Consider the following 18299-nt stretch of genomic DNA (forward strand, 5'->3'; position numbering starts at 1 on the left):
GTTTACAGGCTGAAACACATCTTTGCTGTACCTCGATGCACTCCTGCAGGTCTCTGACATACACTCTTTCTGTCTGGAGGAGCTCAGCCATGATGTACCTGACAACACACACAGGTGTTAGAAAAACAAGCTGCTGCTGCTGCTTTTATCAATAAAACAACCTCTACTCACTCTTTCTTGCGGGCGGAGCGTCTCTTCTCGTCGCTGACCTGGTGACTCGGGTCTGACAGGTTGACCTCAGGGTCCGAGTCCGACAAACTGTTGGGGATCAGCTCCAGCTCCAAGTCTTTATTGTCCTGATGGGGACACCGTACAGCACACACTCATCAGTACAAGCTGCTCCAGCCTCCAGGGAATGAAAGCCCCAGTGTACCCCCTCACCTGGGAGCATCCCCCCAGCGCTGCCTCCAGCAGGTGGCGGTACTGTCCCATCCTGACGGTGAAGTCACGGTAACGTTTGTCCACCGTGGAAACGCAGCGGCGCAGCTCGGTGCGGTGGGCATGGCCTTTAGCCAGCATGCTTTCGGCTAGCTGGATTAGCAGGTGAACCTTCTCCTGTGTATGCTGAGAAACGATGTAATGAGGCATCGTGGGTTAACAACTCTCAGAAAAAAAACATCGTAAATCTGATTGGTTGAATTCAGAAACTCTCCCAAAAAAACAACCTTAGCAGAAATGCAGAACTCTCTATGTTGGTTCAGTAGATCCTGCGTCTCAGTCATTGTTGCCCCCGGCGATGTGTGCGTTGCCAGGTAGTGGTCACCTGACTGCTGCAGCCAATCCATTGCCTGGAATGAAAATAAGTGTAGCTTATATGTAGTAGCTCAGAAAGTTGTTGAAAACTACAAAGCCCATCCAAAAAAAAGTCATCACATCAATTTATCCAAGGAAACAAGTAAGAGCCTCCCATTGGATGATTCCTGCGTGGATGATCTTTCAGCTGGAACAAGTTATTTAACCCCAACTGATGCAACGAGCAGCTTCTCGTTTCTTAAACAGCCATGTGGAAAGACACATCCGTGGTCGTGGAAAAAATGTTGGTCTGTTTCAGAAGGGTCAGATTGTCGGCATCAAGCAGAGAAAACATCTAATGAGACGCAGAAACTACTAAACTGGGTTCAGAACTGTCTAACGCATTATTAAACACTAGAAGGATGGTGGGGAACCATCGTCTTCCAGGAAGAAATGTGGTCAGAAAAACATCCTGAATGATGGTGATCGGGGGTCACTTCAACATTTGATGGAACCAGATGGAAGAAAAACAGCAGTAGAACTCAGGACTATGTTTAATAGTGAAGGTTAGAACATTTCCACATGAACAATGTGAAGGAACTCAAGGGACTGAACAGCTGTGTAGCCAGAAGAAAACCACTAATCAGTGAGGCTAACAGAGAAAAAGGCTTCAGGTTGCTAGGGAGCATAAAGACTGGACTCTGGAGCCATGGAAGAACGTCATGTGGTCTGATGAGTCCAGGTCTACCCGATTCCAGAGTAATAAGAGAGGAGGATGAAGTGATGCAGCCACCATGCCTAATGCTACTGTACAAGCCTGTGGGAGCAGTCTATGACCGGGAGTTGCTGCAGTTGGTCAGGTCTAGGTTCAGGTCTAGGTTCAGCTACATTATATGTTCAAAGAATGAGGTCTGCTGATACCTGAATATACTGAATGAACAAGTTATTCCATCTTCCCTGATGGCACGGTGTCAGGATTCATGGGGCTCAGACTGTGAAAGAGTGGTTCAGGGAACAGGAGACACATAGATTGTTCACCACAGAGTCCAGACCTGAACCCCATTGAGGATATTTGGGATCTGTGGGAGGTCTGATTCTCTACATCACTACATCATCACTACAAGATCTTGGGGAAGAATTTATGCAACTCTGATCGGAAATAAATGTTGTGACATAGAATCTAATTGAAACAATGCCACAGAGAATGCTGCTGGAATCAGAGATAAAGGAGGTACAACATGTTAGAGTGGGACTCTTTTTTTGGATGGGCAATGGAAATACTACAAAGGGACCAAAATAGACCTTAGAGGCACTAGATTTCTAACTTTATAACGTTTTCATTCAGTTTCATGACTTACAGTAATCACAAGTTTTATAATAAAAAAAATTCTAGCTGATCGTTCGGTGGATGGCTCATCTACCTGTTGGGCGTGGGTCTGGAACATCAGATACTGTTGGCACTGATCCAGTCTACGTTTCTTCAAAGTCCAGAAATGAAGAACTCTGTTTTCCCTCTGGAGGAGCTCACTCAGGATACCTGAGCACACAGATACACTTGTATCAGTTAAAGCGCCACCATAATGACTGCATATAGAAATCATTCATCTGTGGCGTCCCTCAGGGCTCTATCCTGGCTCCACTGGAAGTCCAGGATCCCTCTAAACCACGTGTGAGCATTTGAGTGGAAGCATGTTTTTTGTTCACCTTTGACTTGTTGCTCAGGCACCCTGGAGTGCCCAGTGACCTCAGTGACCCCGGTTACTCCGGAGACAGTGACGCTGTGGCCGGAGATGTTCGCCATGGTAACACTGTTGCGATGAATGTACTTGAGGAAAACCTCAGCATTCCGCCTTGCCAGAGTACAGGCCTGTCACCACAGAAGAAGACTGTTAGGGACTCTATCAGTACATGGAACATTTAATGGGCTTGAGGTGATTATAAAGAGAAATAATGACTACTTGAGATCATTAAAGGACATTAACACCAGACACTTCCTGAATTTTTCCAGTCGATTACACCAGATTGTTCAAGAGACTCCCCAAGAATGCTTAGAAACCCTCACAACAGAGAGAATTTAAAACATTTTTCTTCTTCTCAATAAGTACATGGTTGTGTTACCATGCATTTCAAAACAGAAGAAAAGATCTGACTCAGTATGCCTCCTGCTACAGGTAAAGGTTGTCACCTGCCTCGACCACTGCAGTGCGCTTCGAACAGGTTTAGTGATAGTCTGGTATCTGTCTGGTGGTGTTCAGATCCCTGATGCTGCCTACAGAGCAGAGGGGATACTCGAGCATGTCTCATCTCCTTTAACTTCAGACTCTGATTCCTGATTTGAGACTCATGAAAAATCTTTCATTTGTAATTTTTTCTTCCTGAAGTCCTCTCTGTCTGAACTCCTGTCTGCTGGATGTGATTAATTTCCTCAGATTTAACTCTGATGTCACACAAACACAGATGAATAAAAACTACATCAGCCCCAGAGAGCACACCTCCACCTTTCATCATAACTTCTGGGTGTAAAAATTTCATAAAAGACCAGCGAACTGCAACGTTAAAGCAAGATCCATCACACCCACCTTCAACCACCCTAAAACACACCTGGAGAGATGAGCCGCTGTAAAATGTAAGCTTAGTTTTAGCATCTATGTTAGCAACAAGCCTGATGCCACAGTGGAGATGATGAAAGGAATTCTAACTTCAGAAAACACCCTGATGATTTTTTTCCCTTATACCTTAACTTAGTACTCGGTGCTACGTAACCTGGAACCGACTGATGGTGAAAATTTTCTGGTTCTCCTCACCTTTAGGAAGGCCTCCTTCTGCTCCATGTGTTTGTTGATGAGGGGCACCAGCTGCTCCGGCTGCCTCTCCCCTCCTCCACACCAGTCCTCCTCCCTGCGGTACTCCTGCTCCAGACTCTCCAGGACCCCACACACCTGGAAACAGGCAGGTAGATGCACAGGATCACTGCAGATGTAAACACCGTGGCTAACCGCTGATTGTACCTAAGCTTCGAGTCTGGCGCCCTCTGCTGGTTGCTCAGTGTACCTGCTGTGATGTTCTGTAGAAGGCGGCAGATGCGTTGACCAGTTTGAGCCTGTCCTCTATCCTCAGCATCAGAGTCTGCCAGTGCAGCGCCACCGTCTGGGCACAAGACCTCACTGCATCTGGATCATAGTGGCCTGACCTGAAGGGGGGTAGAGGGGGACTGGGTTTATGATCAGGAAGCATGCCTCTGCTTTCCTTTGGGTTAGGGTAGTTACAGCCACATTACCACAAGGCCTGGTTTACTCCCTGTAAACTGCTGCAAACTGACTTTAAATGACATTAGCATAGAAACATCTCAACCATCTGATGGATAAGCTTAGACTTAAAGCACCGGCACAAAATGATGCTGTTTCATTTGTCTTAAAAGAAACATTGATTTAACTACCACAGAAACCTGCTGGAGGTTTCTGGAAGGAGTTTTTCTCTCCGCTGTCGCCCACCGGCTCCTTCATGTACAGGTTGGGCGGTTGAGATGTGACAGAGACAGAATCGTACCTGACCAGCAGCTCTGCTCTCTGCTGCAGGGCCAGAGCCACCTGATGGGTCCTCTGCAGGGAGTCAGCATGGAGGAGAGCCTGGAAGACAACATGTCCACAGTCTTAATTCCTCTGAGTCTCTTCTGTTTATCAGAAAACACTGGCTCTGGAAGCAGGTCTGGGTCCTCATGGTGACCTCTGCTGGTGCAGTTTTTAAACTTAAGGTGTACTGACTTCCTCTCAGATTGATGCAGAGCTTCTGGTTTAAAGTTAAAAAGAGAAGTGGCCAAAATGATCAAAGGCACTTTAGCCTTTATAGAAGTAAATGAGTATAAAACTAAATTTAAAAAATCAGATAAATGTTGACAGTCGATAAAATGTATTTTGTAAAATAAAAAAGTTCTGAATCTTTTAAACACATGGTCAATAAAAGATTGATCTTGGATGTTTTGGTGTTGCTTTTTTGTTTCTTTTTTTAATTTCTTTGAAAAAAAATTTAAATTTTATTTACTTATTTATTTTAAAAAAATAATTCTTATTTTTCTTTTTCTTTTTTTTCTGTTTTTATCTTTTTTATATATTTACCTATACCATCTTCTTTTTGATTCTTTATATTTATTTTTTCTTTTTTAATTTCTGTCTATTTTTATTTTATTTATTTTATTTTATCGGGTGTGTGAGCCACAGCAAACACTCCCCCTGATGAAGATCTGCTTTATAGTATTTCTGATCTAACACTACAGAGCACCTTTGATCGTTTTTAGGCTACGTTCTATTTTAAGACAAGCACAAGTTTTTCCCTTTAAGCCAGAAACTCTGTATCAAGCTGAGAAGAAGGAATCTGTGTATGAAGCCCTCATCTGTGTCCAGTTGCCGTGGTAACCTCTGTCCTCAGTGACAGACTGACACATCAGCCTCATCCTGTGGATGAGAGCCAGGTATTCAGAGTCTAGCAGGAGTCCCCCAGGACTTTCTTTAGCTGAGCTGGTAAGCTGCACATTTCTTTGCTCTCAGAGTCGGAAGCAGAAACAGCTGATACAGTTTTCACATTACTGGAATGATAAAAAAGATCTGGACAAGCATCAAACCAGGCGATCTGTAATACAGAGTCCTAGAAAACACGTGTAGTGCAGTGACCTCTATGGCCTGTTGGAGGCGCTCATGCTCCCTCTGCAGCTGCTCGGCTTCAGACAGACAGCTGGAGTTCAACATGCAGGACGACAGCATCACCTCCCCCTCCGATATCCAGCCCAGGACCTGAAGGAGGCCAAAGAGAGGTTGAGACAGTCCTCTCTGGTCCAAACAGGACTAGTTTTGTCATGCGTGACTTACCTGTTTGACCTGGCTCTGCAGGTGCCTCAGCTGCAGGTTCTGCTCCAGATGTGTGTGTGTGTTATCTGCAATCTGCTGCAGTTCCTTTTGTTTGTCCTGCAGTAGGCGCTGCATCTCCTCCACCTGAGAGGAGAGGCCCCCCTCCACCTCCGACAGCTCCACACCTGACACACAGAGACGAGCACATTTCAGACCGTCTAAAGGAGGATGCCGTGGCAGCGAGGGCTCTGCACAAGTATAGTAATACAGCTGTGTACATGTGTGTTTGTGCATGGCTCTGCATGTGTGTGTTCATGCATGGATGCGTGTATTTGCTTGTGTGTGTGTCTCCATGGCAAATTCAATAAGCTGGTTTCCATGGGGACCAGCTGTGTGCTTCAGAGAGCAGTTTCCATAGCAACCCTGTTCCCCTTTCCCCCTCTCCCATTATCCTCTCTGCCCCCCACCTTCCACCCCTTATATCATCAGCGTATGTGTGAACTGTCCAGACTGCGGCGCTGCTGCTGTTAATTTCATTCTCTTCAGTAAATGATCCAACGTAATGAACAAGACATAATATTACAATTATTTTAAACTGATAATCACTTCGCTTCCTGGTCGTCCCTTAGCCAGTCTCTGGTTGTCTCACACTGTCACATCCTTGATGCTCACCCTAACCGAAAACTACAAACCCCAAAATTAAATCCTTTCCACTTCAAAGACAGCATGAGCCTGGTGTAAGGAAATTTCTATCACCTTTGTCAACCACTACCAGAAATAGCAGGAATGTTTAGCTAAGTCCCGGAGATGTCCCACTGACTCCTGAACAAGAACAGCCAAGCATCGCTTGACCCTCTCGAATGTAGCTGAAATCCCTTCGGATATCTTAAGGACCACCTTTACAGATCCCACTTATCTGTTTATGAATATTTGCACTCTCTTCCATCCATTGAGAAACTTTCGAAGCACTACCTAGGAGTCTCTAAGAGCATTTAAAAAATCCTCAGAAGGTCCCTCCCATCCATTAAAAATACATTAAGCCCTCAGAGCTCTTCTAGATAACCTTACAAACCCTCAGCGGCAGACTTGGAACCCTGAAACACACAAAAAGACCTATGGATACTTCAGAAGGTCCTTTCTTTGATAATTACTCCAGAATGACCCACAAAAGTTTTCTATAGGGAACCCTTGAGAAACATTAAAACTTTTCACAGAGAACCTTTGGGTGCATTGACTCGACTGGCCAGGAAATGCCCAGAAATGTTGTTCCTTCCTTTTGTTTAGTTTGCTTTCACACTACCTCAAACTGCCTGGACATCATCACACTGCTCACCATGGAGGGTATTGCTCCAAACGACCACTGACCACCAAGAAAAAAGCAGGAGGAAGAAGAAAGCCCAGCTAATTGATCGACAAAAACCAAAAACGGCTCATTCACCAGGATTAAACCATGGAGCAACTATTTTTTCACCAGAATCTTTCCAGTATGAGCAGCAGGAGGCAGCCAGGTATCCATCATTTCGATCTACGTTACTTCCTCCTACGGATGTGCTGTTTGCTTTCACACTGTAAGTCTTGGTTTCTGCTTTTCCTAAAGAACCATCACAGCCATCTAGAACGCTGTTTCCACCAAGGTATCCGGTCGGAGACAGGACCGTTTGGCTCAGTAAACTCTGATCCAAGTTATTTCCACAGCAGGGGTACCCTTACCCCCCAGGCGAGGTATAAGCCGGACAGTGATGTGTCAGCTATGTAATAACGTGACGTCATAGCGGAGGGACAACTTTCTTGAATTATGATGAACGAGAGGGTGACACAGAAAGAAAGGAGAATGGTGGACATCCAGCAGGATGTCATGTTCCTTTAAACAACAATAAATTCACTGTATATTTAAACATGGAGCTGTTCCTGCTTATTGCTGAGTCACACAGGAAGTGATGATCTGTCCACCAATCAGTGTGTCAAGCTCCACCCTTAATGGTTGGATAGGTAAGATTAGGACCTCAACAGAAGGATCCCTAAAAATCTTAAAGTCAGATCAGATATTCTGGCACCTTTCCCAGTTTTTGCCTGTGGAAACGCAGAAAACTGAATCCGGAAACATCCCTTACAGGGTAGGACCCCTTGGTGAAAACAGGGATTTGAAGTCCTTAAAATACTACAGACACACTAGACGAAAGCACCATTTACACAACGACACTGAAACCGTAAAACACAAAGATTTAGTTGAGCTTTGGTCTCTTGTTTACATGGTAACAGAGTTTTGGGTGGAGTATAGCATCTCCATCACCGCTATGACCTCTAACATGGTCTCTGGGCTCTGTTCTTATAGCCCCTTTCTAAGCCTTTCTAAGCCTCAACCCTAAGCCTGTACCCTAGGCCATGTAAAAATCAGATCAGCAACAGTAAGACTTTTACCTGATGCCTGTACTTCTGTGATGTACTGCTGAAGGTCATGACCTTGCTGGATGACCTCATAAACCATGTTGTTCATTGCCAGCCTCCGCTCCATGTGCCTGCAGATTAATCAGTCCCTCAGTGAAAGCATGTCTAACAAACATTTTAGAGACAGTTCCGGAAGATGTCCTCACATGCTAACCTGTGAATACGCTGCTGTGCTAGCGTTAGCGCCTCGGGGCTAGCCTCCACCAGACGTGACTGGCCCAATGCTAGCTTGTCCTGGTTTAGCTTGTCCTGGTTTGTTTCAGCTAGCCGTGCCGATGCTAGCTTCTCAGAAGAAAAGTCCTGGGACTGCTTTTGGAGATCCTGTTTCCAGGCATCCATTTCACCCGTTACCTAGGAAACATAGAGGTACAAAAAATACAGCTTTGATCCAGTCCAAGAGATTCAAGGATAATATGGGAGAAGAGTAAAATGTAAACGCACCTCCAGCGTGCATTGCTGCAGTATGCGTAGCTGCAGGTAAATGTCCAGCCGGATCTTCCTTTGGTGGAAAAGTTCCTCAAGCTGAGCATGGGACTCCTCCAACTGCTGCAGAACCCACTCCACATGGGCCACCGAGCTGCCCTGGGGCCTGAGACAAACATACCCACAAATTATCTGACAACAAATCACTTGCATCAAGACAAAACCACAGGAAATAAAAGGTTCGACAAACCAAAAATTTAAACCATCGGAAAAAAACAAATGAAGTTACAGCAACCTAAATACAGATTAGACCTGTAAGCAACCGCATCCTCAAAGTTTGGATAATGTTTTAAACAAACCTGAAGCAAATCTGTATCTACACACTGTCCACACATTTTACAAGTGGACTTGCACATTATTTATAATCTCAAAAGGTAAAGCACCCACACACTGACCAACAGATCAGTCAACACAAGCCTGAAAACAAACAAGCCCTGAGGTTGCAAGTAGAAAAAATCATCCACACGTTCACCATCTTCTTAAAAACAAAAAGACCTACATCTTCTAAACGCCTCAAACTATACCTACCCACATAAAAAAACAGCCATAAGTTCTAAACCAGCGGTAGGCAAGTTCAGTCCTACAGAGCTGCAGTCCTGCATTTCCTGGCTCCATGCATGACCCTGAACTACTCTGGCGGTGAAACAAACACATGCACTTGTGTGGTGTTTACAAGCACACCCACTCTGTGTACCTGAGTTGCAGGATGAGGTCTTCTCCTTCCCGGATGACACTCATCGCAGCTTCCTGTGGGTCAGGGTTAGAGTTAGGGTTAGTGTGAAGGTTAGAAGTTAGGTGTAAGAGTTCCGGAAGTGTTAGCTTGTTATGATGAGGTTAGATTTCACATCAGAGGTGAAAAGTGGGCGGATACCTGTGTGTTGGCTTGCTGCTGCTGTTGCTGGCTGATTAAAGTCTGCAGAGCCTCCATGGTGTCCGGGCAACCAAGAACATCTGAGGAGAGCTGCTTCTGAAGGCCTTCCATCCACACCGAGAGCTAGGGAGAGTGGAAAGATGGAAAGAGGAAAGAAAGGGTGAACTGTTGTTGAAAATGGTTGGAAGTACTTCAGCCTGAGTATCCTACAGTGCACATATTACCTCCTTTGTATGTGTGTAGAAAGACACAGCCAGGTCCAGGAGCAGCTTCCTCTGTTCAACCCGCTGAATGAACGCCTGCGACATATGCAAACCATGTAAACAACTCCGACAAACAGCATGAAAACAACCTCACCGTCCCCTTTCCCTTCAGATGTACCTGCATGCGGAGCTCCAGGTCTCGGGCTGCCTGGTAGATCTCCTCCTCCTCACACTCTCCAGACTGAGCCAGCTGATCTGCTGCTTCCAGAAGCTTCTCTGCATTAGTGTAAGTGTTCTGTAACACACACAAACACACACACACACACACACACACACAGATATTAACAGTCGGCTGCTGCATTTTTATCTCTTACAAGCTGCACTCAGCATTCTGTAGATCAGGTTCTTCACACAATATGAAGGTTTAATACTTTTACGTATTCGGTTTGATGTTTGATGAAATGTTTGTGTTACCTGTGCAACCTGCTGGAAGTCGTCATGGCGTTTCTGCAACGCGCGCGCTCTGTGCAGAGACTTCCCAACACCACTGTGTTTGTTCAGGAAAACCTCTCCATGCTGCTCCACCCAGTCCAGCACCTGGGAGACAGACAGGTGGAGGTGAATTCATCTGGACCTGGACCAGGATCTAGATTTGCTTTTGTGTCAGATCATCTGGATCTAGACCCGGCTATCACTGGACATTTGAATCTGAACCTGGATTCAAATCTGTGTCAGGATCTAGATTTTGGTTTTACTCTGAAAATAAATCGGAAGCCAAACCTGAATCCAGATTAGAGATTTTTGCAGAGTGTAAAGTATCTGTGTCTGAAACGGGAATCTGCATCTGGACCTGAAACTAAATTTAAATCTAACTATGTCTTGATCTGGATTGGGATTCAAATTTGGATCCGATTCTGGATCTGAATCATAATCTGGATAAGATCAGAATCTTAATTTAAATCTAAATCTGAATCTAAATCTAAATATGGAGCAAACAAAGTCAATCAAACTAGTGTAGAACATAACTAGCGATATGAATATAGGTGTTAATCTGGTGTGACCTGGATCTGAATATGGACCTAGATCCAGATACAAATCTGGATTTGAATTTAAACTGAAATCTGAACTGAAATCAGAAAAAATACATTTGTTAGGATTACATCTTTATATCCTGGATCTAAAGATGAAGTTGCATTTGTACCTAAATTAGGTGAATCTGGATTAAAATGTGTTTGAATTATAAATGTGGATCTGAATCTAAATCTGTATCTGAATGTGGATCTAAATCATGATTTGAATGTAGGTATGAACTGTATCCGGATAAGCACCCGAATCTGAATCTTAACATGAGCCTGACATGTTTATAACTAAGTCATGTTAATCCAAAACTAAAACCATGTGGGAACCCTGCTCTGTATCTGGATTTAGATTTAGTCTGCTTTAATAATCACTTTAATCAAACCTAACCCGCAGCTTTGACTTAACCCCAACAAAAGTTATATCAAAACATGCATCTTCATCAGGAGTTGTATGCTCTGACGTTTTCTGCATGAAAGTCATGTGGTTTTTACAAAAATCACAAAAATATGTGATTTTTTTCCCATTAAAATGAGGGGGTTTCATTGAAGACGGTGAAAAATCCAGGCCAAGTTTGAGCTTGAGAGCTCAGCCATACTTTCCCCTAGAAACTTTGTTTAAAGTTTAAATGGGTCATGAAAGATAAAACTTTTACTGTTTAAAGGGACATTTTGATATTGGTTATGGTTTTGAGACAATCGCAGTTTAAGTTTTATCAAAAATCAGAAATCGCTGCCAGAGCCTCCTCTCTAACATGTGACATCACGCACATCTGGCCCTCAAAATTAATCTAAAAAGTTCTCAAACAAACTTCAGTTTCTTCTGTACCTATACAAATTATATATCACAATGTGGGTATTTTTCCTGTCTATCAGCCGTCATTGTGATAGGCCTTTTGGTTTTCTCTCAGATCTCCTCAGAATGCAGTGACTCCACTACTGCCTCCATTAACTAGTTTGTGTTTTTTCTCAGAATCTTTTCCTTAACTCAGGAGGTTAGGGCTGTTTTTAACTTGTCATAAAAACTACAAAGAAGACAGTAGAATGATAAAAAAAAAAAAAAAAACAACAACATCTATGTGTTCGACAGACCTTTCTGCTGTTCACAGTTCAAGAATCTATTTTCATCATACCAACAGCGAGCAGCTTCTGTCATCATAGCAACGTTAACTAGCTGGCTCAAGTGTGTGTAACATTGGAATCACATAAACATGGCCCAGATACAGTATGTATATACATATATATATATACATATATGTATATATATGTATATATATATATATATACATATGTTAGATCAGTATATATAGTAATTGTGGAACAGGGGAACAGAATACATTTAATGACCCACCCACAGTTTTTATTGGTTTATTATGGACGTTAGTGATTCATTCAATGACTCAGAATATTGCACAAATTTCCTCTTTCTCACACACATACACATTCTATACATCCTAGGTAGGTAGGTGTGTCCTCACGTCAGACTTTATGCATGTTCACAGCCTCTCCTTCACACTAATTCGGACCGCCTCTGTCCTAATACCAACCAGTTACAATTGGTTGTGACTCTGTGTGTTCATCGTGGCTCGTACCTGTCTAACATCCTGCTGAAACACGCACAGCTGCAGGCGCTGGTGGAGTCGAAGCTTCCGATGCTGCCAGGCCCCCTCCACCTCATGGTGACCCTGCGCAAGAAGACGAAACCCCACATCAGTCTGTAACACACGCCGCTCTCATCCAGTCGCCATTAGGTCCGGGAGACGGGTTCAAACTCACCTGCATCACCTGGTGCAGGACTCCCATTATGGCGTGTGTGGCAGCAGTGAAATCTGGTTTGGTTGCTGACTCATCAGACTCGGTTGCCAGGCAACGTTGGAGGACATCCAGTAAGGCTTTACCACTTTCACTGACCTACACAATGATGCTCAGATGAGGTGGGAAACAGCTGGATGTTGGTCATACAGATGGGAGAAAATCATACCTGTGTATAGTTTGCAGAGATTTCCTCATTCAGCTCCTGGTGTTTTTTCACTGCAGCTTCCAGCTCTGCTGTCGCCGATGGCAACACTCCTTCAGAGCACACCTGAACCCATCCCTCCACACGGAGCAGGAACTGGACAGACAGACAGACAGGAAGTGTCACATGGCTGCCATCTAATCTGTAAGGAGGACTGTGCGTTACCACGGCATCCATCACCTGTTCTGCTCCTTGGTGGAAGCCTGTTGCCATGGCAAGCGTGTTGCTGCGCTCCTCCAGCGCCATTGTCAGGGACTTCCAGTCTTCCTGTAACCTTGACGACACTATGGCGATCCGCTCCGCTCCGTAGTGACCGGCCTCTGCTAGTCTTGCAGCCACGGTAACCACGCTGTCCACGTTCACGCTGCCGTTCTGCACAAGCACACAGAAATGGTTGGCCCTGATCGCTGCGAACTCTGAGAAAACACACTCAGGCACACTCACCATGCAGTTGGCGGTGAAGTGCTGGTGTTGTGTTTGTAGGTCGACAGCATGCTGGTGGTTTTGACCCACTTCTACCAGACTCTGCATGAAGAGCTCTTTACTGTGAGCGATCCATTCTGACATCTGAGACAGAGAGAGAGATGGGTCATCAGATAACCGTCATGCTGGGATTTGCTGCCATGAACCCCTCCCCCCTCACCTTGGTGGCGTCCTGCTCAAACAGGTGCAACTGCAAAGCCTGGTCCAGGTGTAGCTTCCTATCAGCCCAGCTCTGAAGCAGGTGGGCACGAGCCGTCTGCAGCCGATCCAGCAGGGACGAAACCTTGGGCGCCACACTCTGGAAGTCCGCACCACCTGACAACCATGTACCTCCACCGCCAGCACCTTCATTAGAGGCGTCGCCGTGGGAGGGGCCCAGTCGCATGCGCTGAAGCAGGCTCTTCCCCTCCCGGTCGAGGGCATCGACTGGGGCGGTGGTAATGGTGTTGCGAAGACGTCCGTGCTCCTCCAGAAGTCTGAGGAGAGGAAACTCCAGAGGTTAGCACACAAACTGACTGGTTTCAGGGCTGCTTCTAGCAATTTGGGTGCCCTGAGCCCCCCCCCAAGATTTTCAAATTTGTCTGTGCACTTGACTTTATTTACAAAATACAATTTCACTTTTTCTGACGCTAAACTCATAAAGGTTCAGAGTGCTGGGTAGGGTTTGCTGGTGTGGTTCTCCAGCTGCACTAAAGCACAGAAGCAGGAAATCCAGAGGGTATCGGCGAGAAAAATCATTCAGTCTGACCTCCCAGAGATCTCCACTCTGTACACGTCCCGCTGCCTGTGCCAGACTCATGAAATCATAAGAGACCACTTCCACCCAGAAAATCACTTGTTCCACCTGCTGCCCTCTGGCCGGAGGTACAGGTCCCTCCCCGCCAGCAGAACCAGCAGACTGGCAACCAGCCTTTACCCCAGACCATCAGACTCCGAAAAACTGTCCCCCTCTCCCCTTTCATCCTTCATCCACCACATATTCATAAAGACTCTTCACTTCTGTCGTGCCGTTGTGTCTACATCTTTAAATTTGTGTACTTGCTTACATTCCTGAGTGCTTGAGTCTTTTGTTTACTTTCTGCATACAGCATGTTATGAAAGGCCCCTGTACTTGCATCATAGGTATGCTGATAGATAGATTGATGTTCCAAATGTAATTTCATTGTTACTGACAATGACAATATATTATTAAATCTTGAATCGTGAATCTTACATTTGATACATACAGTTTCTGAGGCCTATTTCATCATTTCACGGTAAAAACTTTGCTCAAAACCCAGCTGTTTACAATCTGATCCTAACTAACTCAGTTCAGCTGAGATAGACTGATTTTGTTGTCATGGCTACGGCCTTCAGTAACCCGCGTCTTCCTGTTAATAAACCATTAGTAACACTGGATCACACTTTGACATTCAGAATGATACGACATTTATAACTTTGAACGTACTGTGATCATAATGATTGATCTTTAATTTGACATATTTGGGTCCTATGCACAGTGATGAATGTGGTAGGAGGGCAACTCTGGCTACTTGAAATACTTACTTTCGGGCCTCGTCCACATCCTGAGGTTCTGGTATGCGGTTCAGACCAGCTTCCAGCTGATCCAGCTGGGCCAGCAGTTGAGTGGCGCCCCCTGAGAACTCCTCCAGACCCAGACGGAGCTCGGTCCATTCCACATGATCGTACTCCAGCGAGCCGCCCAGGTCAGAGGTGAGCTGAGAGGGGTCGACGAGCCGCGACAGACCCTCCACCGACACCAGGCTGGTCTGGGGACAAAGACAGTTTACTGACTGGCTGTTTCAGGTTTCAACAGACCCTCAGATCTCAGCAGAAGTACCTCAAAGCTGAGCTTGGCGCTGCCCAGGTTGGTCTTGTGTTTCTGCCAGAAAGTGTCCGGTTTGATGAGCAGCGCCGTGTGGATGTTGGAGGAAAAGGACTCCTGCAGTGTCCGCAGCACCGGCTTTACGCTGTCCCACTTACTGCCGCGCATGTCCACCACCACGGTGAAGCCACGAGCACGCACGTCCTCACTGATGTAGCAGACACAGAGAATGTTTGACGTTTCATGGATACACATGACGTCCCTGTAAACTGCACCCATTTCAGGTCCATATGTTTGACCTACCTGGGTATGGTAGACAGGTAGGTCACCAGTCGGCTCAGATCTTCCTGCTTTATTCGATCATGGTTGGTCCTGGCAGGAAAGGTCAAGATTGGTCCACCTCGTTTGTCTCGTCCACCTGGAAGACACACTTACTTAAACTGGATCAAATCAGAACCAAACCAGACTAAAACCTGAACTAGTTTTACCCGACACGAAGGCCACTTTCTCTCTGAGCACCGTCAGGACATCGACTGCACGGACAGACTCTGCTTTACCAGAACCTGGAAGACACATGGAGACATCTTTAGCTGCTAGTTCTGCTTCTAAAAAGCACTTTAGACCAATGATTCCCAACAAGAAGACTTTAAGTGTCCAAATAACCAATAAACAGACATTGGCTAGTCTACTCAGAAAGTAAGGAGAGTACCTAAACTTCAGACAAAACAGTCAACAAAAAGCAAATGCTGTTTATTATTTCATTGTTTTCTGCAATGTGATGGGCTAAAACTAAAACGGTCCCAATCTGCACCTACATGTACTGGGTTTTTCCTTCATCCATGCTTCAGCTGTCCTCATCCCTTGCCCTTGGTATAACACAAGGCTCTGTTATGGTGCCTTTATTGCTTCCTTTATATCTGGTCCTAGGGCTGGGCGATATGACGATATATATCATCTGGACGATAGAAAATGTCTATCGTTTCATATGAGGCTCTATCGTTTACGCCACGGTTAGGTGCGTTACTGCAGTATTTTACACCAAGATTCGCCTTACGACATACCCATGCACGCTGCAATACATTAACAAACATGGAGGAAGATGGTAGCAGACCCGTTTCAGAGCAGGGTAATGCATTACAAGGTGACCACCCAACCCAAACCGAGGAGCTTGTACCTAAAAGAGGGGCAACTTCTGTCGCATGGATGTGGTTTGGATATAAAAAGACCGACGTGGAACAGACAACCGTTGTTTGTAAAGTATGTCGGCTCCCGGTCCAAACAACGGACTCCAACACTACAAACTTATTTTATCACCTGCGCAAGAATCACGACAAAGAATACAGAGAGAGTCAACGAGCAAAGGCCGCAAAAGCAGCGTCGAGCGGTGGCGAAAGTGCTCATAATAAACTCCAGGCGCAGACGCTGCAACAGGCTTTTACCCGTGCATGTTGAATGTTAATGGCAGATGTTACCATGACCACCATGTCTTGCTTGGGAAAAAGGTTCTAAATAAAAGAAATATTTAGTACATAATACCTTTTATTTGTTTAGTATATCATTTCACACTGCATTTCCACATTGCAATTTTATATAAACTATTCATTAATTGAAATTACAAAAAAATTCTATATCGTGATGTATATCGTTATCAGGATATAAAATGAGCTATATCGGGATATGAGATTTTGGTCATATCGCCCAGCCCTATCTGGTCCCTCTTCAGCATAGTTTAAGTTGATGCTGATGATATTTAGTTATATATATTTTTAGACTCTGTGATGCTTTTAAGGTACAGGTCTCATTCAGGTGCTTATTTCTGCTATTCTGTCAGAAATTGGATGAATGACAATTTTTTTCAACTAAATGATGAGAAAAATGAAGCCCTCGTGTGTGCCCCTGATTTACCTAAGATGATGGATACTGTCTAGTCTCAGCCCTACCAGGTAATGGAGAAAAGACAGGTGGACATGTTCTGTTTGGTGACATTTCATAAGTTTACTAGTTGCAGGTCGACCCCCTTTTCCTCCAGAACTACTTTAATTCTTGGTGTGATAGATAGAAGCAGGTGGTGGAAACATTCCTCAGAGGTTTTCTCCATATTGACATGACAGCATCACACAGTTGCTGCAGGTTTGTTGGCTGCATCCATGATGAGAATCTCCCGTTCCACCACATCCCAAAGTGGGACAATCCCAGTAAATCCTCAGACCAACAACAATGCCACATTCAAAGTCTCTTAAATCTTCTTTCTTCCTACTTCTGATGCTCAGTTTAAACTTCAGCAGGTCGTCTGTACCATGTCCTAAATATCCAGATAATGTCCTGGTCCAAATACCAGGAAGCGCCATCAGGCTGAGGTTACCTGTTAGTTTACATTCATACAGAGTTTATAAAGTCAGAGAAAAAAGCAAACAACATCAGATCACCTCCAGCTGATTAATGTTTTAATCAATATGCCGAGCCATTTCAGCTCTAGGAGTGTGTACTTGTATATCTATCTTTGTGAGGACCTTATCTTTCTTTTTGTCTGTTGGTGCAGGGTTCAGGTTACCATAAGGTTTAGCCATCACAACGATGGCTTAGAGCCAATGTGAGGGGTGTACAATGTCAGCCAGGGTCCCCACAAAGATAGACAAATGTGTGTGTGTTGCTGACAGGCCTCCCATCTGTGTCAGATCATCCTGCGCAGCGGGAGGAAGCTAATCCAACACACACTCACACTGAGGGCATTAAATGTCTCACATTAGCAGCCCAATAACCCTCAGAGAGAAAAATCTACAAACTAGAAGGAGAAGTGGGACTGCCTCTGCCAGGAGCCTCGGCCCATCTTTTACAGGTCCAGACCGACAATTCAGACCTAGCCCATCTCTCAGACTTCAAACAGAAACCAAAGACTTTAAGAGTAAAGGATCCATGCCCTTGACACTTAAAAAAATCTGAAGTAGCTTCTTCGTCCTGAGACGAGCGTGGTGGGAAACATCCTGTGATGGTGGAACAGATATTATCTCCGCATCAAAAGAACATGACTGAGAAGGTTTCTGGCACTACTGGAACCAGGTGTAAAAGCAGGAGAGCCATCATCTCCAAGGAAGAACAGAAAATCCTGACGATGATGATGAAAGAAAATCTCAGTAATAATCTGAAGGGTCTGGGACTAAACAGAAGCATATCCTGAAGAAACCCACTCACCAGTCAGGATAAAATAAATGGTTAAATCTTTCAAGCAAGCATGAAAATGGGACTCATGGAAAAGGTCCTGTGGTCTGATGAGTCCTGATTTATCCTGTTCCAGAGTGACAGGACCGTGCAGTTCACCATTTTTTGGA

General features: G+C 44.9%; 1 protein-coding gene across 1 annotated transcript in view; it reads right to left on the reverse strand.

Moving 5' to 3' along the window:
• The window catches only part of LOC121635531 (kalirin-like), a 56252-nt gene that overhangs the window by 29479 nt on the left and 8474 nt on the right, over positions 1-18299 (reverse strand). The window contains exons 2-30 of the mRNA XM_041978733.1: positions 15462-15536; positions 15277-15391; positions 14989-15181; positions 14694-14917; positions 13309-13624; positions 13110-13232; positions 12846-13037; positions 12630-12761; positions 12425-12559; positions 12241-12333; positions 10047-10169; positions 9751-9867; positions 9594-9668; positions 9370-9492; positions 9193-9245; positions 8457-8604; positions 8170-8366; positions 7989-8086; positions 5592-5755; positions 5397-5516; positions 4279-4358; positions 3784-3922; positions 3537-3671; positions 2437-2599; positions 2154-2269; positions 666-788; positions 382-564; positions 172-296; positions 32-98 (exon numbers count right to left, since the gene is read on the reverse strand). Coding sequence (XP_041834667.1) covers positions 32-98; positions 172-296; positions 382-564; positions 666-788; positions 2154-2269; positions 2437-2599; positions 3537-3671; positions 3784-3922; positions 4279-4358; positions 5397-5516; positions 5592-5755; positions 7989-8086; positions 8170-8366; positions 8457-8604; positions 9193-9245; positions 9370-9492; positions 9594-9668; positions 9751-9867; positions 10047-10169; positions 12241-12333; positions 12425-12559; positions 12630-12761; positions 12846-13037; positions 13110-13232; positions 13309-13624; positions 14694-14917; positions 14989-15181; positions 15277-15391; positions 15462-15536 — 3947 coding nt within the window. The remainder of the gene's footprint in view (positions 1-31; positions 99-171; positions 297-381; positions 565-665; positions 789-2153; positions 2270-2436; positions 2600-3536; positions 3672-3783; positions 3923-4278; positions 4359-5396; positions 5517-5591; positions 5756-7988; positions 8087-8169; positions 8367-8456; positions 8605-9192; positions 9246-9369; positions 9493-9593; positions 9669-9750; positions 9868-10046; positions 10170-12240; positions 12334-12424; positions 12560-12629; positions 12762-12845; positions 13038-13109; positions 13233-13308; positions 13625-14693; positions 14918-14988; positions 15182-15276; positions 15392-15461; positions 15537-18299) is intronic.

Source organism: Melanotaenia boesemani, chromosome 24 (genome assembly GCF_017639745.1).
Source record: "Melanotaenia boesemani isolate fMelBoe1 chromosome 24, fMelBoe1.pri, whole genome shotgun sequence".
NCBI classification, from domain to species: Eukaryota; Metazoa; Chordata; class Actinopteri; order Atheriniformes; family Melanotaeniidae; genus Melanotaenia; species Melanotaenia boesemani.